General features: G+C 49.9%; 1 protein-coding gene across 1 annotated transcript in view; it reads left to right on the forward strand.

Annotated features, from left to right (window-relative positions):
- ZNF711 (zinc finger protein 711) overlaps nucleotides 1–19,644 on the forward strand; it is a 20,175-nt gene extending 531 nt beyond the window's left edge. Inside the window, exons 2-9 of the mRNA XM_018572902.1 lie at nucleotides 154–257; nucleotides 4,713–5,249; nucleotides 5,589–5,747; nucleotides 8,153–8,299; nucleotides 9,974–10,111; nucleotides 11,543–11,590; nucleotides 15,715–15,855; nucleotides 18,310–19,644. Of these exons, the coding sequence (XP_018428404.1) occupies nucleotides 179–257; nucleotides 4,713–5,249; nucleotides 5,589–5,747; nucleotides 8,153–8,299; nucleotides 9,974–10,111; nucleotides 11,543–11,590; nucleotides 15,715–15,855; nucleotides 18,310–19,487 (2,427 nt within the window). The 5' untranslated portion in view covers nucleotides 154–178 and the 3' untranslated portion in view covers nucleotides 19,488–19,644. The remainder of the gene's footprint in view (nucleotides 1–153; nucleotides 258–4,712; nucleotides 5,250–5,588; nucleotides 5,748–8,152; nucleotides 8,300–9,973; nucleotides 10,112–11,542; nucleotides 11,591–15,714; nucleotides 15,856–18,309) is intronic.
- Nucleotides 19,645–21,343: the final 1,699 nt, after the last annotated feature.

Genomic DNA, 21,343 nt, shown 5'->3' on the forward strand with positions numbered 1-21,343 from the left:
TCCTTCCTCTTTCCCCTGCCTTCTCCGTTCTGCCCCGCCCTCCCTCTTTCTGCCCTTCCCCATTTGGTCCCGCCCTCCCTATGTTCTCTCCCGCCCTCGCCGGTGATCCCAATGCCGCCAGGTGATAAATTGATCTCTTCCTTTCCTTTCCAGCTCCTGTCAATGACTTGGACACACCATGGATGGCGGAGGGGCTGGCCCGGACCTGCAGACGCAGGACACCAGAATCCCGCACACTATGATCATGCAGGACTTCGGTAAGTCGCCTCTTATCACAGAGCTCGCAAAACTGTTTCCAGCGGAGGAAAAAAAAAGAAAATGTCACCCGGTCCATTCACCAGGAATGTTCCACTTCTGGGGGGACGCTGGATATTTACCACCCGCCTGTCCCCCCGTATCTCAGGCATTGCGAGATGAGTTCTCTTGTTTGCACACCTACTACAGACATAACCAGGGGGTCCCCCAAACTATGCAGAGTGCAGCAGCAGGAGTGGGACACCCCAAGGTGGGCGGGAACATTCAGGAATGATGGCGCAGAGAATCATAAGAAGCCAGCAGCAGACAAAGACCGTCACTTGTATCTAAAACATCCTTTCCGCGTGGATCATCCCTTTCATGTGTTCTCTGATAGGGCCGAATGTAATAACATCGACAGCCAATCAGAATCAAGCACCGAGGGCAGATTTGAGGTTTCCCCCCGTTCTTAGTGGACACCCATTGATACACGAGACCAGTGGCATAACAACTGGGGGGGTAGCCCCTGCGCTGGCCCCGGGCATAAAGCTGAAGGGGGGCGCCGGCCGAAAATGCCACTTTTGGCTCAATGCCGTTTTTTATCGGCGCATCCCTGATTTCTCTCCCCCCCGCTTGGCGGTGCTCTTTGTCCCAGCGGGGAGGAGAGAAAGTAACAGCCAGCCGAGCGCTGCGGGAGGAGACCGCCGTGAGCGGCCGGCGTCTCTCCTCCCACACCGCTCAGCCGCCTATCACAGTCCGGCAGAGCGGTGCGGGGGCGGAGACAGGCCGCTCTGTCACAGAAGGCTGAGCTCTCCTCCCCTAACCGCTCGCTCAGCCGCCTCCTGTGACAGCTGTCAGGATGGAGAGCGGTACAGGCAGTCTGTGATCAGTGATCGCTGAGTGTTTGTAGATAATTGAGGACAGAGTATGGTTACTATATCCTCAATTATGAATGAATGGGAAGTGATCTACATCACATTACATCACTTCCTGTTCATTCATAGTTGTAGTTATAGTACACATACTATGTTATCAATGAACACTCATAGAGGATTCCTGTTCATTGATAACAGGGGACGCAGAAAAAGAGATTGGGGAACCCAAAAAGTAAAGTAAAAAAATAAAAATATTTAATAAAAAACGAATTAATGAAAATTAATTTTAAAAAATTAAAAAGTTTATAAAAAATATTTGAAAAATTTGAAAAAATGTAAATAAAAACGTGTGGGGGTGCGGGGTACAGTTCCAGTGGATGTTTATATAAGGGGGGGGGCGGAAAAAAAAATTCTGCCCCGTGCGCCCATAACTGGTTACGCCACTGCATGAGACCTATAGGCCTGGTTCACACCTGTACGTTTTGTAGCTCGTTCAACGCGAGACAAAACGCTCAAACATGAAAATCCCATTGTTTCCTATGGGCATGGTTCACACCTTGCCGTATTTCAGCCCGTCTGAACGCGCTACAAAACGGCCTACGCCTGAAAAGGTACAGGAGCTTCTTTGCGGCGTTTTTGTCGCGTGTTTCCATTGGGATACAGCCAATGGAAAAACGGTAAAAACTTGCGTCACGAAACGCGCGACAAACGCGCATATTCGATACGCCTAGGTGTGAACAAAGCCATAGTGTGTTATATATACAGTCATGTGAAAAAGTATGTACACCCCGTGCAAATCATGAACTCTCTCGACATATTTGAAGAGGAAACATTAGATCTTCATTGACACTGTGCCTGCAGATACAAGTGAGATAGATATTTCTATCACCTTTTCATATGCAGTCTCTCTTAATAGAGATTGAATGTTTTCCTGTGCAAATACATTTTAAAAAGGCACCAACTTCCATGGGGTGTACATACTTTTTCACATGACTGCATGTACATTGTCTTGGTATTACACTCCGGGGTGCAGGGTGATGGGATAAAAGGATTTGGATGGTAATTGTAAATAAGATTAGAGGAATTAGTGGGGAGATCACTGCTGATTCTTTCATCCTATTACCTCTGTCTGTGTCTGATGGGATATACACTCTATTGCCAAAAGTATTGGGACGCCTTTACACGCACATGGACTCTAATGACATCCCAGTCTTAGTCCGTAGGGTTCAGTATTGGGTTGGCTCCGCCCTTTGCCGCTATACCAGCTCCGCCTCTTCTGGGAAGGCGTCCACAAGGTTCAGGAGCGTGTCTATGGGAATGTTGGACCATTTGTGAGGTCAGGTACTGATGTTGGGGGAGGGGCTCGCATTCTCCGCCTCTAATTCATCCCAAAGGTGTTCTATGGGGTTGAGGTCAGGACTCTGTGCGGCCAGTCACGTTCCTCCCCCCCAAACTCCCACATACATGTCTTTATGGAGCTTGCTTTGTGCACTGGTGCGCAGTCATGTTGGAACAGGAAGGGGCCGTCCCCAAACTCCTCCCACAAAGTTGGGAGCATGAAATTGTCCAAAATGTCTTGGTGTGCTGATGCCTTAAGAGTTCCCTTCACTGGAACTAAGGGGCGGAGCCCAACCCCCGAAAAACAACCCCGCCCCCAAACTTTACACTTGGCACAATGCAGTCAGGCAAGTACCGTTCTCCAGGCAACCGCCAAACCCAGACACGCCCATCGGATTGCCAGACAGAGAAGCGTGATTGGTCCCTCCAGAGAACACGCCTCCTCTTCTCTAGAGTCCAGTGGCGGCGCGCTTTACACCACGGCATCCCACGCTTTGCATTGCACTTGGTGATGTGCGGCTTGGATGCAGCTGTGGGGCTGAGGGGGGTCACAATACTTTTGGCAATATAGTGTATGTCAGCGCTCCCATATATTGAAGAGATTGGGTAATGCTCTGTCACCTACAGACCATCCATCCTCTGTGTCTCTGCGGGGTTAGCTCCAGCTGGGGAAGAGTTAAAGTATTACATACATGATACAGTCTATCAGTAGTATTAACACAGCTGATTTTATTTTTCTCCCTGTAAAGCTGGCCATAAACTGTACAATAATTAAAAAAATGTACGATCTGCTTATCTTGGACAGGCAGATCGTACTTACGATCATCGCAAGCCCGTGGAGGGGCGGGTTTCCGATGACAGCAACGCTGAACGGGCGCACACCGGCCCGTTCGGCATTTGTCTCCCGAGCATGCCACAAACCAGCCGACAATCGTACGATTTTCGGCTGGTTTTCTAGCGTGCTCCTTAGACAAAAGACGTGCGACCGTACAGTAGAAACGGTCGCACGTCTTCCACACACCTTGCGATTATCGTACGCTCGCGGGATTTCCAGCGATTATCGTACGATAATCGCACAGTGTATGGGCACCTTAACATAGTTTTTATCACCTGATTGGCAGAATTAGAATCATTTGCAAAGAAACTGCATCTCACTGACTAAAAATATTAATTGTGATAAAATAATACACCATGAAATAATAATAATCTGTAGCAGGCACCAACAATGTAGCAGGCACCAACAATGAAGCAGGCACCAACAATGTAGCAGGCACCAACAATGTAGCAGGCACCAGCAATGTAGCAGGCACCAGCAATGAAGCAGGCACCAACAATGTAGCAGGCACCAACAATGTAGCAGGCACCAGCAATGTAGCAGGCACCAGCAATGAAGCAGGCACCAACAATGTGGCAGGCACCAACAATGTAGCAGGCACCAACAATGTAGCAGGCACCAGCAATGTAGCAGGCACCAACAATGAAGCAGGCACCAACAATGTGGCAGGCACCAACAATGTAGCAGGCACCAACAATGTAGCAGGCACCAGCAATGTAGCAGGCACCAACAATGAAGCAGGCACCAACAATGTGGCAGGCACCAACAATGTAGCAGGCACCAACAATGTAGCAGGCACCAGCAATGTAGCAGGCACCAACAATGAAGCAGGCACGAACAATGTGGCAGGCACGAACAATGTAGCAGGCACGAACAATGTAGCAGGCACCAACAATGTAGCAGGCACCAACAATGTGGCAGGCACCAACAATGTGGCAAGCACCAACAATGTAGCAGGCACCAGGGCACTCTGTGCACGCTGTATAAAGCCCTGTAGTCCCGGACTGGAGCGTACAGCTTAGGATGTCACTGCTGTGCCTGCACACAGACCATGCAAGGCAGCGTTGTCACCTTATGACAGGAAGTAGCTGGGGGACAATATGCCACAGAAGTTTTAGAATGCAAAGGAAGGCCGCACAGCAATATTATTCAGCGGCCCATGTCCACTGAAAGGTAAAATATTTGAAGCTGAACTCCAGGCAAATATGAAGGAGACAAATAAATGCAGCTCTGTATGTATTAATACATCATTACATTTAAAGGGGCGGGGCATGGCTCAATGCTGAGTTTTAATTGGACAGAATTTAGTACGGACGCATTGCTCTAATAATATCGTATCCAGGGTTCCACATCATCGGGAACGTCTCATATTTATATCCATGGGCAGTGCAGGAATATTAACAGTTCTTGTCTTCTGTGTGTCCCCACAGTGGCCGGGATGGGTGGCACCGCCCACATTGACGGCGACCACATCGTCGTGTCGGTCCCCGAAGGCGTCTTGGTTTCCGACGTCATCACGGATGACGACATTGCGCTTGAACATGACGGGATGTCGGACGACGTGGTCCAAGGTCCGGATATCATCACCGAGGCCGACATCGTCACAGAGAACATCATCGTTCCGGAGGCGGTCCTGGAAACGGATGTGGCGCTGGAGGAGGAGGAGGAGGAGTTAGACAGCGGCCATCACGTCCTGGAGTCCGACATCATCACCGAAACCGTCGCTGTCCCCGACCAAGTGTTTGTCGCCGACCTCGTCAGTGACGGCGATGGTCAGCTGGCACAGGTGGTACAAGATGGCTTGTCTGGGTCTCATTCGCCCACACTGGTCTCTCAAGAAGTTCTGGTGGCAAGCTGCGATTCGGACGCCATTATCCAAGCGCCTTGCGGCTCCTCGGTGGGAGTCAAAACTGAGGAGGAAGAAGACGATTTAAAGGGGGAGGCTGAGGATTATTTAATGATATCATGTAAGTCAGACTACAGAAATTGCGTCTGTTACATAGCTCCTCCTCCTGGGCACACAGGTAGCTTGTGATCTGATCATGTGACCTTGGACCTCCCCCATTCTCACACGTTTCACCCAGAAAGGACTAAGACTCTTTCTAGGGGAAACGCGTCAGCGTGCAGAGGCTTTTGCGGAGACGATGGTTTCCAGAGCCGGAGCTTTCTCAGACTCCTCATAGAACCTAGTGATAGTCCTCCTGGTATTTCCCATGATCCTAATGCGTGTACATACAGGTGCGTGTTCAATTGCCTGCGTATCATGAGTTAGCACTGAGATGGAAATGTTTTTTTGTTTCATTCAGTAGACGATGTCGGGGAGCGCCTGGAGCGGATGGGCAGCACCCCCCTAAAAATCAGCACGGAGGTCTCCCACGGGGATGGGTGTAAGGAAGACGGGTTTGGTTCGGAGGTGATTAAAGTTTACATATTCAAAGCGGAAGCGGACGATGATGTGGAAATAGGTGAGTGACTATCGCGCATGATTCGGCCATAAACCGCTCTGTATGTATCATCGTCTGCCAGAGAAGAGCAGAGAGGTTCACATTTTCACTGCTCAGGTCCCCCAACACACAGATTAAAGGGTTATTAAACCCTCTTTTTAAGCAGTTCTATGCAAAACGATGCCAAAAAAAAAAAGGGTTCTTACCAGTGTCTCCTCCGGGCGCTCCCATCCGAACTTCTGAAAATTTCTCGGGCGGCTGCAAAGGATCTTGGGGCGGGCGCATGCACAGTTCAGATGTTCGGCCGGGAGACAAGGAGAGACGCAAGGTAAGTACACTATATTGCCAAAAGTATCTGGCCCCTCCCCCTCCAAATCATTGGATTCGGGTGTTCTGTGACATTTCCCGGCTACTAAATATTCCGCCGCGGTCGCCTGTTACTGGGATTATAACAAAGTGGAAGCGAGTGGGAACAACAGCAACTCAGCCAGGAAGTGGTGACAGAGCGGGGTCAGCGCACGCTGAAGCGCACAGTGCGCAGAAGTTGGCGACTGTCTGCAGAGAGGGCAGAGGAGTCAGCGCTGGAGGGACAGCTGAAAACTACATTAAAAGAAGAAGATCGGATTAAGAGGCATCATTTAAGGTAAGTCCTTACTTTAGCACTGTGGGGGGGGGGGAGGGACTTTAGCCTTTAATGTCACTTTAAAGCTCACCTCTGGGCAAAACATGAACCCCCCTTCCTCCCCCCTCTAACCCGCATTACCTTGCATCCAGCATCATGTAGTTCTTTCCTCCCCAGCCTGACTCTTCCTGGCCCGTCCCTTTCATTCATTTGATCCCACTTCTTTCAATCATGGAGCCTCAGCATCACATGAGGGCGAAACCTACAGCGCTCTGCATGCAGATACAGCCTGCCTAGGAACTCCCACTCCTCCAGGCTGACACCCACCCATCAAGGCATTGTGCTATTTGCATAGAGAAGCACATGGACGCAGTGATGACATCACTGGGTCTAAAATAAAGGTGACAATGAAAAAAAGTTTGATTTAGAAATGTCATTAGCATGTTGATGGGGGAGATGGAAAAACCAGGGAATGCAAAATATAAGCTTATTAAACTCCTCCCGGCCGGCCGCATGTAAACGGCCCCCCGGCCTGTTAGCCCCGCCCCGTTAGGCGGCGCGCACGAGCGGGAAACGACCAAAATGTAAAAACTGGTAGCGATGCTTGTTTACATACAAGCGTTCCGCCAGCTATAGAGCCGGTGGATGGCTTGTATGGGGTGCCGATGGGAGCAGGCGCCCCCCCTCCTGCAGGTCCCGGGCTCCGCTGTGCTGGCACAAGACCGGAAGCAGCATGGAGGCTCTCTGACGGGGGATCAGAGGGAGATCGGTACACGAGCTCCCTCCGCTTCCCTCTCTGGTGTCAGAATGCGGAAGTGGTGTATATTACATCACTTCCAGAAGCTGGAGAGAAGCTGATGAAGCAGATCTCTGCTTCATCAGCTTCTTTGGGGGTCCCCAGGTGACATTGGGAGTCTTGGAGACCCCTGATATCTCCATAAAGTATGTTTTACCTGATGAAGGGGATCCTATGTGACCCCGAAACGTTCGTTGTATTTTACCACGATTACCAATATTTAGCAAATTTGGAGTGCCGGTGTCTCTGCTTCAGCTCATAAAGAGGACCTGTCGCATCTCTCTGCTTTGCCCCCTATGTGATAACAATAAAGTTAAGTGGAAAAAAAAAAAGTCACACATGAAAAAGAATAAAAAAAGCACAAACATTTTTTCCCCACCCATACATACACGCATGCAAACATGCGTCGGGTGCGCATACGTGCGAAACGACGATTGCGCCCATTACACCGCGCGTGTTACATATCGCCGCGAACGTCGCAGTGAGAGCAATGATTTTAGGGCCATCAATCACTGATAACACTAAACTGATGAGCGGTAAAAGCTTTTAAAGCGTCGCCTATGGTCAATATTGGGTGTAGTAGTTTTTTTTATTTCGCGGGTCCGCGCAATTTTGACATGTTTGGTGTCTATTTACCTGGCTTGACACCATATTTTATATTTTACCCAATAATAAACGTTTTATAACATAATGTAAAAAAATTACTTTAAAAAATAAATAAATTTCAGTAATTTTTTATATAAAGGAAGGGGGTGTAAACACCTGGTCAGCGAGGGGTTAACTGTACACCTAACGCCTCCCCCAATATCGGCTCTGAGTCCATGAAGGACACCAGCGCTCCTCTCTTTACTTTGCTATTCAGAAAATGGGAGAGTTTATAAAAAAAAAATTGTCAGAGCCCCTTTTATCTTCTCCTCATTCCGTGGAGGGCATGACACATCACTGCTCCCGCCTAGGGGGGGTCTCACAAAGTTTCTGAAATCTGTATTCTATTCTGTACCTGCGCAGGGGGAACAGAAATAGTGACGGAGAGCGATTTTCAGAACGGACATCCTGTCGCCGGAGTCCTGGAACAGGCGGGACTGGCGCGATTACCGCGGGAGAAGATGGTGTACATGGCTGTTAAAGATTCCTCTCAGGAAGACGAAGATATCGGTAAGAATAAACACGGGAGGAAAAGTTCTCCGGGGCTCATGGAAACCCAACGACTTCCTGTCTAATCTGCGATATTATTGAGCGCAAAGGTCTGAGACTCCAAAATCTTTTACAATTAGACATTGAACACTAGGGATGCACCGATACCGGTATTTTGGTACCGAGTACCGATATATATTTTTCCCGGTACTCACCGATACCGGATACCGGAAGTAAAGACTCGCCACCCGGCTTCCCGATTAAAGAAGAACTATGGGGTCAGTGTTTTCCCCCATAGTTCTCCTTAGGGTAAGGGAAGGACACAAACTAGCGTCCTCCCGTCACCCTAAGCTCAGTATATAGGGAGCTACAGCTCGCGGTATACTGAGACGCCGCAGCTGATCTGGATCCGCCCAGCTGCGTGAGTGACAGCTGGCTCTGCCTATCTAGAGGCAGAGCCAGCTGTACCCGCCCCCTCCCCCGTCCGTTCCGCCAGTCAGCGCTGGAGGATCGGACCTGGGAGGGGGGAATCCAGCCGTGACAGGATCGAGAGGTGAGTGAGCGCCGGTATGTGTTCGCTCACCTCCCGATCTACTGAGCCGACCTGTGACAGTCTCATTGTCGGCTAGAACTATGAGGTGAGTGAAAAGCACTCCCCTCATAGTTCTCCTGCTAACAAGAAAGCCATCCCATGCCTCTCGTCTCGATGTGACGAGAAAGCATGGCGCCGACATGCTGGCCAATCATTAAAGCCAGGCGCCATGTAACGGCGATGTGCCCTGCTTCCTGATTGGCCGGGAGGCCGGCTCCATGCTCCCTCGTCATGAGATGAAGAGGGAGCATGAAGCTGGCTTCCCGGCCAATCGGAATACCGGGCGCTGCGTCATTACACGGCGCCCGGCTTCCTGATTGGCCAGCTTCCCAACCAATCAGGAAGCCAGGCAGCACGTCATTACACACTGCCCTGCTTCCTGATTGGCCGGGAAGTCAGCTCCATGCTCTCTCATCACAAGTAACAAGATAGCATGCTGCCGCTTCCCGGCCAATCAGGAAACCGGGCAGCGTGTAATGACACGCTGCCCGGCTCCTTGACACCTGAAGTATCGGGCTAGGCATCGGAGCATTTGGCCGAGTACTCGCCCAGATACTCGGTATCGCCACCTATATCGATACTAGTATCGGTATCGGTGAATCCCTATTGAACACCCAACATGTTTCAGGGGTTCGGAGAGCTAGCCCTCTAGTATGTAATCTGCCAATACTGCTCTTATACATAAAGCACCCTATGTGGTCATAAGCCCTAATGAAGGGGGGAGGGGGGTCTGAACCCCCGAAACACATTGGATGTTCTGTGTCTTCTTTCTGTTAGCGAACACTAATCTCAAACTATTTTGGATGCTTTGATCTTTGGTTCTGACTTTTTATACATGGATCTTAAACTTTGGGTCACATAGAAAAGTGGCCCCCTGTTTTGTGTTGAGATCAGTCTCACCGGAGCGGCTGCGCTCCATATGAACTCGATTGACGTTCTTCAGCCATGATCTACAGATAAGTCAAGTCCAGGAACCTCCGACGTACATGCTGTGATATGATTGGCTCCTGTGGGCACTGCAGACACTTTCCTGTTCACCAGTGTGACGTTTATTATTTTAGTGTTTTAGGGGGTTCAGCAGAATTGTGTTTTGTTGTCCTCAGGTTGTGCAGAAATAGCTGATGAAGTGTACATGGAGGTGATTGTGGGGGAGGAAGAGGCCACATCGCTCACAGATTCTCAAACGGAAGATTCAGGGCTAAGCAAGACGTTTGTCCCCGTGGCCTGGGCTGCTGCCTACGGTGAGTGTCCTTCCTAAGTCCTCAGTAGACATGTAAATGAGACTCTAGACCAGTGGTGGCGAACCTTGGCACTCCAGCTGTGCCAAAACTACAAATCCCAACATGCATCTGCCTCTGGGAGTTATGTCCGTGGCTGTCAGAGCCTTGCAATGCCTCATGGGACTTGTAGTTCCAAAACAGCTGGAGTGCCGAGGTTCGCCACCACTGCTCTAGACCGACATGAATCCTCATATGTACTAAGAATTCTGATTCAGTTGTATGACTACCAACCAGTGCCCCGATCTGCTTGAATGCCAGGCTATCGGTATAGTCGAACCTCCATCTGTTCTCCTTCTGGCCCCATGGATTCCTATCCGTTCATTATTATAATGGGCTGCCTATAGGCGGCCAATAGGAATGCATAGGAGCCAAGAGGAGGCAAGCTTGGGGCGGTCAGCGCTGTAGCTGCTTGATACCTGTTGGCATTATTATCTTGTGATGTGGCTTTAATTTTGTTGAGGCTGCCATTGCTCGGCTCCCATTAGCAGTGCTAGTTTTCAAAGCTGCACTTTGCTGTGTTCTGACCCAGGACTAGAACTGTGTGGGATCCAGGTTGTGGCAGCCAGCAGCACTGGACAGGAGTCTCATCTGTAGTCATGGCCACCAATAGAGGGGTACATGCAGTCCTATTGTACCAGTCCCCATCAAGTCATTAGGGGGACCCAGACCCAAATGCTACCCTCCCGCACACAGGAAATGCAAGCCAAAACACTTATACTCTTGAACAGCAACCAGCCAGCAACGTACCGGTCATCACTGATGTGTTCTGGTTGGTCAGTGATTGCAGCAGCAAGTGCCCAGTTAGTCCATAAGTGACTATTACAGCTGGTATTGGGTGGCTTAGGGACTCCTCAGTGTGACCTGTAGGATGTACAATCTTATGTTATAGCAAGGTGCCGACTGGACTGGGAGCAGTTGCCCCCCCCCCTTCCCAGAGGCCGATCACCCAGACTGGTACCAGCCGTATTTCAGAGCGAGACCCACCGATAAGTTACAGTGCTTCTGATTGTTGCTGCAGTTGCTATTGCTTCCTGTTCTGGGCGCTGAGATATGTTCAGCGGGTTCCCGGTGGTCAGAAGCATGGTCACTAATTGGCGTGTTCTTTTCTGATACCGACATGTTCATTAATAAAGATCTTATGCTCTCTAGTCAATCCCTGCACAATACATCCCCCTTATGATCTCATTCGTATTAATAGCATTGGTGGGGGGGAGGTTAAAGTGTATGGGGAGATGGTGGTGGGGGGCTGGCTATCGGGTAGGCTGTACAGATCCCCATGATTTCTAATGACAGCCCTGGTTGTGGTAGTTGACAACCAATGTAACAAATGACGGCTGTGTCGCCTGCGTAACTTCTGTCGCTGATGGTGTTGTGTCCGTCATTCTGTTGTAGGAGACGAGAGGGAGCTGCCCAGGAAGTACGGGGAATGGCAGGAGAGCGGTAAGATCCTCCATAATGTGCTTTTCTAACAAGCTTCCCCTTTATAAATTCCAGAATACAACAAACATCAATCAGTATTAATACATGTATGAGGTAAATGCAACTGATGTCTACTGTAAAAGCCTTCAGTGAACTAAAACACATTTTACATGGTAGCAAATAGCAAATAATGCACAATGAACATCACTTCTATGGTATGCGGTTGAGAGATGACCTACGTGTCCGTCACTGGTGACCTTGTACTTATGGTGAAAGGTCAGCCCCAGAATCTGTGTGAAATGTAATAATTATAAACCCTTAACTGGAGTTCAGAGCTCTCCCACTTCTGAGCTGTCCCCCATGGTACCTCTTCTCTGGCACAAGATGTCATCACTCTTCTGAGTTAAATGACACCCGGAGAGGAAATCCTGTGTGTGGGTGTCATGGACCTGTCCTCTGAGGGGGCATGACCACAGTGCCCGGTACTCACATGCAGAGAAAGATCAATACAGACCATATGCATCACTTAACTGGCCAGAGGACATCTGAAAAAGGTAAGTGTACCTACTCCCAGAGAACAGCAACCAGCCAGCAACGTACCGGTCATCACTGATGTGTTCTGGTTGGTCAGTGATTGCAGCAGCAAGTGCCCAGTTAGTCCATAAGTGACTATTACAGCTGGTATTGGGTGGCTTAGGGACTCCTCAGTGTGACCTGTAGGATGTACAATCTTATGTTATAGCAAGGTGCCGACTGGACTGGGAGCAGTTGCCCCCCCCCTTCCCAGAGGCCGATCACCCAGACTGGTACCAGCCGTATTTCAGAGCGAGACCCACCGATAAGTTACAGTGCTTCTGATTGTTGCTGCAGTTGCTATTGCTTCCTGTTCTGGGCGCTGAGATATGTTCAGCGGGTTCCCGGTGGTCAGAAGCATGGTCACTAATTGGCGTGTTCTTTTCTGATACCGACATGTTCATTAATAAAGATCTTATGCTCTCTAGTCAATCCCTGCACAATACATCCCCCTTATGATCTCATTCGTATTAATAGCATTGGTGGGGGGGAGGTTAAAGTGTATGGGGAGATGGTGGTGGGGGGCTGGCTATCGGGTAGGCTGTACAGATCCCCATGATTTCTAATGACAGCCCTGGTTGTGGTAGTTGACAACCAATGTAACAAATGACGGCTGTGTCGCCTGCGTAACTTCTGTCGCTGATGGTGTTGTGTCCGTCATTCTGTTGTAGGAGACGAGAGGGAGCTGCCCAGGAAGTACGGGGAATGGCAGGAGAGCGGTAAGATCCTCCATAATGTGCTTTTCTAACAAGCTTCCCCTTTATAAATTCCAGAATACAACAAACATCAATCAGTATTAATACATGTATGAGGTAAATGCAACTGATGTCTACTGTAAAAGCCTTCAGTGAACTAAAACACATTTTACATGGTAGCAAATAGCAAATAATGCACAATGAACATCACTTCTATGGTATGCGGTTGAGAGATGACCTACGTGTCCGTCACTGGTGACCTTGTACTTATGGTGAAAGGTCAGCCCCAGAATCTGTGTGAAATGTAATAATTATAAACCCTTAACTGGAGTTCAGAGCTCTCCCACTTCTGAGCTGTCCCCCATGGTACCTCTTCTCTGGCACAAGATGTCATCACTCTTCTGAGTTAAATGACACCCGGAGAGGAAATCCTGTGTGTGGGTGTCATGGACCTGTCCTCTGAGGGGGCATGACCACAGTGCCCGGTACTCACATGCAGAGAAAGATCAATACAGACCATATGCATCACTTAACTGGCCAGAGGACATCTGAAAAAGGTAAGTGTACCTACTCCCAGATATCCCGATACTGGAACTTCCGGTATTAGGAAGCCGAGCCGAGTCATTACACGCTGCCCTGCTTCCTGATTGGCCGGGACCCCGGCTCTATGCTCCCTCCTCACCAGGGAGCATGGAGCTGGCTTCCTGGCCTATCAGGCAGCCATGGGGTGGGGAATGACTCGCCAACCGGCTTCTTGAATGGCCAGAAAGCTGGCTGCATGCTCCCTCATCACTTGGTGATGAGGGAGCATGGAGTTGGCTTCCTGGCCAGTCAGGAAGCCGGGCAGCATGTAATGACTCCTGGCCCAGTTTTATGATTGGTCGGGAAGCTGGCCAATTAGGAAGCCGGGCCGCGAATCATTACCTGCCCCCCAGCTTCCTCATTGACCAGAAAGCCGGCTCCATGCTTCCTCATCGCCTGGTGACAAGAAAGCATGGAGACGGCTTCCTGGCTAATCAGGACTTAATGAGACTTCCGGTATCGGTATTCAGTATCGGCTAGGGATGCACCGATATATCGGCCGCCGAAACATATCGGCCGAAAATGGCACTTTTGGCATAATGCCGAAAGAGCCATGTTTCGGCTGATACAGCGGCGCATTCCTGGTTTCTTTTCTCCCCGCTGGGCGCTTCTCTGTGTCCCAGTGGGGAGAAAAGAAAGTGACAGCCGGCCGGGCGCTGCAGGATGAGAGCGCTGTGAGCGGCCGGCGTCTCTCCTCCCACACCGCTCAGCCGCCTATCACAGTCCAGCAGAGCGGTGTGGGGGCGGAGACAGCCAGCGCTGTCACAGGAGGCTGAGCTCTCCTCCCCGCACCGCTCGATCAGCCTCCTGTGACAGCGTGTCAGAGAGGAGAGCGGGTACAAGCAGTCGGTGATCAGTGATCGCTGAGTGTGTGTAGATAATTGAGGACAGAGTATGGTTACTATATCCTCAATTATGAATGAATGGGAGGTGAGCTACATCACATCTACATCACTTCCTGTTCATTCATAGTTGTAGGTATAGTAATCATACTCAATGTCCTCATGTTATCAATGAACAAGAACACTCAGTATAGAGGATTCCTGGTCATTGATAACAGGGGCTGCAGAAAAAGAGATTGAGAACTTTGTGTCCTAAATCTTTTTTTTTCTATTTTAAAACGGACAACATCAAGGGTCTGTTTAGACCTCCCCCAATATTTCTCCGAAGCCCCTAAAAGAAAAAATGTTAAAAATATTTAATAAAAAATGAATTAATAAATATAAAAAAATTAAAAAGTTTATAAAAAATAAATAAAATATTAAAAAGATTTTTAAAAAAAATAAATATAAAAAAAAAACATTTTCGGTATCGGTTTCGGCCTGACAATTTTTTTTATTTCGGTTTTAAAATTTCCATTTCGGTGCCCCTCTAGTATCAGCGATACCGGAAAAAAATATGGGTACTCGATACCGAAAAAACGATTTTGGTGCATCCTTATTAGTATAAGTTTAAAGCTGACCTTGCAGTACAATGTAGGGTTGGTGTAAAATGTACCTAATAAAGAAAAACGTTAGATTTCTACTTGCGTTACCTCCTTCCGCATGGCTGGGCGTGATGTCACCTTCCAGGAAGGGGAATGCGGGGGCAGATAAGATCTCACGAGAAGACACATCAATCCATTGCAAGACCATTGCACCGCCGGTGGAAGATGGGGGTGGGGTAAGTATAAACCCTAAGGCCCCGTTCACATTGAGCGATTTATCGCGCGGTAATTCCCGCGATATCGCGGCTATTTACCGCGCGATATCGCTCTCCAATGCAAGGCAAAGGGTCCTGCTGTCGCGGGTCGTGCGTCGCTACAGCAGAACCCTTTTTGGAGCGGATTTTGCCGCGATTCCATTCTTTGCAATGCAAGCATTTGCGCGATATAGCGCAAAATGCAAATCGCGCGACAAACGCGCGATTTGCAAATCGCGCAGTGTGAATGGGGCCTTAATTGTCAATTGTGATAACATTTTCTGTCTACACTAATATTTTCGTCATTCAACATGCGGGCTGAAGAAAGAAAATACAACAGATTCCTCCAACACTTACGAGCATTGATCAAGGAATCTCCCGCTGTCACCAGTGCATTCTGATGTCGGCCGCTGTCAGAGCCGGCAGCTCATTGGCTCTGTTCATTCGAAGATTTTACGTCCGGCTCCTTCGATCAGCTGATCATGGGATGTCGGCTGAAATAGGCACCCACTGTGCAATTTTCGTCCGGTTCACCGAGAACTGGGCGAAATTCGCATAGTGCATGGCCACCTTTACACACAGCTTTCCTCTGCCTGCAATAATTTCTTCTGTCAGGAAACGTCGAGTCTCGCCTGGAAACAAAGAACGGAACGGCGACCCAGTACCTGCAGATCTGCGACAGTATCGCCACCAGCAGAGCCCTGAAACAGAAAGCCAAAAAGAGGAGGCGAGGGGACGGCAGACAGTGGCAGACGGGTAACTTGCCCCGATCTCTTCTCATTTTATATAACTGTTATGTGGTCTTTTGGTGAATGTTTGTGGTTTCGGGGGGGAGGCTGGGGTTGGTGAATATTTGTTTGGTGTCCTGTGACCGCAGACTGACCAGAAGACTGATAGATTACAGGTATGTATAAGGGGATTACAAACAAGAATAGGTGTCATGTGTGTTTGATAAATGACTTTCTTTCTCATCCATTGAGGGACACAGGAATTCAAATACTGTTAGGTTATACTGCCACGTGCAGGAGGATTGGACAATGACATACAAACAAAATAGTAGGCCTGCCCAGTATAACTCCTCCACTACCCAGCATGGCACCATTTTTTTGTAGTCTCTTGGAGGATGGACGTTCTTCTCAGCTTTGTTCTCCCGATTTTTGTTATACTTTTTTCCTTCATTTGATTCTTAGATTTCTTCTTGCATTGACTTCAATTAGGATTCCTCACTAGAACGCTGCTTGAGTTGGTCTCTACATGGCACCTATCCAGATCGGCCTTTCCTCAGCCTGACTTTGGAGTGTCGTACCCTGTCCTTCAGGCTCTGGGTCCCACTTGTGGCACTTTCCAGACATCAAGTTCTGGTAAAAGTTAGCGATGGAGAGCTTTCCAGGTCCAGAGCGGTGGCATGTCCACCTCACACCTCTTGTAGGCTGCTGTGCTGTAGTGGATTTAGGGGACCTATTCTTCCCTGGGGCTTGATCCCAGTTATTGTTGACCACATTAGGCTGTGGGTCTTTTCCAGCACTATTTGGAAAATTGTAGGGATGCACCGATATATCGGCCGCAAACATATCGACCGAAAATGGCACTTGTGGCTCAATGCCGAAAGGGCCATTTTCCTGCTGATACATCGGCGCATCCCAGGTTTCTTTCCTCCCCGCTGGGCGCTGCTCTGTGTCCCAGCGGGGAGGAGAGAAACTGTGATAGCCGGCCGAGCGCTGCGGGAGGAGAGCACTGTTAACGGCCGGTGTCTCTCCTCCCACAACGCTCAGCCACCTATGACAGTCCGGCAGAGCGGTGTGTGGGCGGAGACAGGCTGCGCTATCACAGGAGGTTGAGCTCTCCTCCCCGCTCCGCTCGCTCAGCCTCCTGTGACAGCGTGTCAGAGAGGAGAGCGGGTACAAGCAGTCGGTGATTAGTGATCGCTGAGTGTTTGTTGATAATTGAGGACATGGTATGTTGACTATATCCTCAAATATGAATGAATGGGAAGTGATCTACATCACATCTACATCACTTCCTGTTCATTCATAGTTGTAGGTATAGTAAACATACCATGTCTTCATGTTATCAATGAACAGGAACACTCAGTATAGAGGATTCCTGTTCATTGATAACAGGGGATACAGAATAAGAGATTAAGGACTCTGTGTGTCTCTGAGGGCTCTGTGTGTCTCTGAGGACTCTCTGTGTCTCTGAGGACTCTGTGTGTGTCTCTGAGGGCTCTGCGTGTCTCTGAGGGCTCTGCGTGTCTCTGAGGGCTCTGCGTGTCTCTGAGGGCTCTGCGTGTCTCTGAGGGCTCTGTGTGTCTCTGAGGGCTCTGTGTGTCTCTGAGGGCTCTGTGTGTCTCTCTGAGGGCTCTGTGTGTGTCTCTGAGGGCTCTGCGTGTCTCTGAGGACTCTGCGTGTCTCTGAGGACTCTGCATGTCTCTGAGGGCTCTGTGTGTCTCTGAGGACTCTGTGTGTGTCTCTGAGGGCTCTGCGTGTCCCTGAGGACTCTGCGTGTCCCTGAGGACTCTGCGTGTCTCTGAGGACTCTGCGTGTCTCTGAGGGCTCTGTGTGTGTTTCTGAGGACTCTGTGTGTCTCTGAGGGCTCTGTGTGTCTCTGAGGGCTCTGTGTGTCTCTGGTTGATCACCTCCTTGCTGGTTCAGTGCTCCCTCTTCGTTTGGGGCCGTTACCCTGCTGCTGAACTTTCTATCTAGTCCTTGAGCATCTGGTTGATTCTTTGTGCCCTCCCTCTGGTCCTGTTGGAAGGCTTCCCTATCTGGTAGAGATCTTGGCCTCATCCACTTTCAGAATTGGGTGTTGGTCCTTCAGATGGCTTTTGGGCTGCAAGTTTTTTTGTTAGGCCTGTTAGCGTTTGTTGCTGGGGTTGTCCATCCCTTGGTTTGACTGCTTCATGCTCTTAGCACTGCTTGCTAATGCCTGAGGCATGCTGGGGTACAGGAGGGGTCACCCTGGAGCTAGCCTACAATTTTTTGATTTGCCGGTGTCCAATGCTCCTGTAGGTGGGCGGTATAACCGTACTGTCCGAATTCCGGTGTCCCTCAATGGTCTCCAAGAAAGGCGAGTACAAAAATCCTATTATCTGTGAGAACAAATACTTTCCATGTGAATTTGTAAAATATCGACCTAAACCTTAAACAAAAGGCAGCCTATGTTTCATATGGCATCATAATAATCTTCTTCACTTCTCTGCATTCTGCACAGCCGTCATCATCGGCCCCGACGGTCAGCCACTGACCGTGTACCCGTGCCACATCTGCGGTAAGAAGTTTAAGTCGCGGGGCTTCCTGAAAAGACACATGAAGAATCACCCGGACCATCTGATGAAGAAGAAATACCAGTGCACAGACTGCGACTTCACCACCAACAAGAAAGTCAGCTTCCACAACCACCTGGAGAGCCACAAACTGACCAGCAAATCCGAGAAGCCTCACGAGTTCACCGAGTACACGCGGCGCTATCGGGAGGCCAGCCCGCTCAGCTCAAACAAGCTGATCCTGAGAGACACCGAGCCCAGGGTGCACAAATGCAAATACTGCGACTACGAGACGGCCGAGCAGGGGCTCCTCAACCGCCACCTGCTGGCCGTACACAGCAAGAATTTCCCACACGTGTGTGTCGAATGTGGGAAGGGCTTCAGACACCCCTCCGAGCTGAAGAAGCACCTTAGGACCCACACAGGGGAAAAGCCTTACGCGTGCCACTTCTGCGAGTTCCGCTGCGCCGACCAGTCGAACCTAAAGACGCACATTAAAAGCCGCCACGGCGCGGACTTGCCGTTCAAGTGCGAGCAGTGCCCCCAGGCATTCACCGACGAGAAGGAGCTCCTGCGCCACGCCGAGCTCTTTCAGGGTCACAAAACCCACCAGTGCCCCCACTGCGACCACAAAAGCACCAACTCCAGCGACCTAAAACGCCACGTCATTTCCGTCCACACCAAGGATTTCCCCCACAAGTGCGACGTGTGCGACAAGGGCTTCCACCGCCCCTCCGAACTTAAGAAACACAGCGAGATGCACAAAGGCAAAAAGGTCCACCACTGCCGCCACTGCGACTTCAAAACCCCCGACCCGTTCATCCTGAGCGGCCACATCCTGTCTGTGCACACAAAAGACCTGCCCTTCAAGTGCAAAAAATGCAAACGTGGCTTCCGGCTGCAGCCGGAGCTCAAAAAGCACATGAAGACGCACAGCGGCAAAAAGGTCTACCAGTGCCAGTACTGCGAGTACAGCACGACGGACGCGTCCGGCTTCAAACGCCACGTCATCTCCATACACACCAAGGACTACCCGCACCGCTGCGAGTTCTGCCAAAAGGGATTCCGACGGCCGTCCGAAAAGAATCAGCATATCATGCGCCATCACAAGGAGGTCCTTTCGTAACTGTGTTTAATTCTGTGTGGAAACAATGAGGAGAGCGCTGCTCTGCCGCACTTCATGCATGATAGGAAATGTAGCACTTTTTGTATGAAGGATTGGAGGGTACGTGCAATGCCTCCCCATGTAAGGCCGTCACGCCCGTGTCAAACAATACAGGGTGACGGAGGGCAGGACGGGGCAACATAGAGGACCGCAGTCCCCTCACAGTTGTTCCAACATACGGCGTCTAAGCAAACCGCAGCATTTGTCCCTTTTCTCTGATGTCTTGAATGTTGATGTAGAATCCATTTCATGCTGATGACATCTCAAGCCATAATGGTGGCCAGGCACATCGTTGTGATCATTTAATGAAACACTCAATGCAACTAAACCAAATGGATCAAAGAGAAGTCACAAACCGGTGGCCTTCCCTTCGATCCATTTAGAGAGCTCCTGATTGATTTTCGACTCTCTTGCAGCTGAATTTTGCCAATCGTTTCTGATCGATACATGGGCCTGTGCCGGCGGCTTTTTGTTTGCATTCGACGGGTGTTGCATTCCCATACTGTCAGGGACAAAGGTTCGTATCCTCTGAGAGAAGGGCTGTCCAAATGATGCAGAAGCACATAGGAGGCTGAATAGAGACACAAGTGTCACGGAGAAGCACAGGGCACGCTAGGAGTTGCTAGATGACACGGGGTGCACTGGAGTCACAGAGTGCACTAGAGGTAACTAGATAACATAGAATGCACCAGGGTGCAATGGAGTCATGCGACGCACTAGGGTAACTAGATAACATAGGAAGCTCTGGGGTGCAATGGAGTCATGTGACGCACTAGGGTAACTAGATAACATAGGATGCTCTGGGGCGCAGAGGAGTCACAGAGTGCACAGGGGTGTACTGGAGTCACGAGGTGCACTAGGGGTAATTAGATAACATAGGATGCTCTGGGTTGCAGAGGAGTCGTGGGGTGTCCTAAGTGTAACTGGATAACTTAGGATACTCTGGGTTGCTGAGGAGTCAAGTGGTGCACTGTAATCATGGGGCTCACTGTGGGTTACTACATAGGGTACTCTGGGGTGCTATGGAGTCAAGGGACGCACAGGGGTGCACTACAGTCATGGGGCACACTAGGGGTAACTAGATAACACAGGGTGCTAAGGGGTGCAATGGAGTCATGGGGCTCACTAGATAACATAGGATGGTCTGGGTTGCAGAGGAGTCAAGGGGCGCACAGGGGTGCACTGGAATCATGGGGCTCACAGTGGGTAACTAGATAACATAGCATACTCTGGGGTGCTATGGAGTCAAGGGACGCACAGTGGTGCACTACAGTCATGGGGCACACTAGGGGTAACTAGATAACACAGGATGCTCTGGGGTCCAATTGAGTCATGGGGCTCACTAGATAACATAGCGTTCTCAGTGGCGATCAGGAGTCACTAGATGATACACAATGCTCGGGGGTGCACTGGAGTCATGGGGGCTCACTAGATAACAAAGGATGCTCAGGGGTGCACAGGTGTCTCTAGATGACACAGGATGTTCTGGAGTCACCAATTGCTCGACCATCAAGTCACATGTCCTTTCAGGAGAACTGTCTTGTGATTGGTCATGGTGCTGTGGATAAAACCCAGAAGTGCCGGTGGTTGAGGGCCCGAGGGGAGACCTGGCACCGGATCCAAGGAGAGTTGAGTGCGCCACATACAAGTCCATGGGAATGCAAGACCCGCCGGTCAGAATGAGGTCGGCTGTCACTGAATTGTACACGACCTCAGAAGAGTCTCACACTGATGCCATGGACACAAGCCCAAAGTCCGATTCTATGTTTGGGTTTACCTGATCACATTTATGATTGATCGTATTTCTGATCAATATT

This window comes from Nanorana parkeri, unplaced genomic scaffold (assembly GCF_000935625.1).
Source record: "Nanorana parkeri isolate BGI_ZX_2015 unplaced genomic scaffold, ASM93562v1 scaffold2165, whole genome shotgun sequence".
Classification (NCBI taxonomy): domain Eukaryota; kingdom Metazoa; phylum Chordata; class Amphibia; order Anura; family Dicroglossidae; genus Nanorana; species Nanorana parkeri.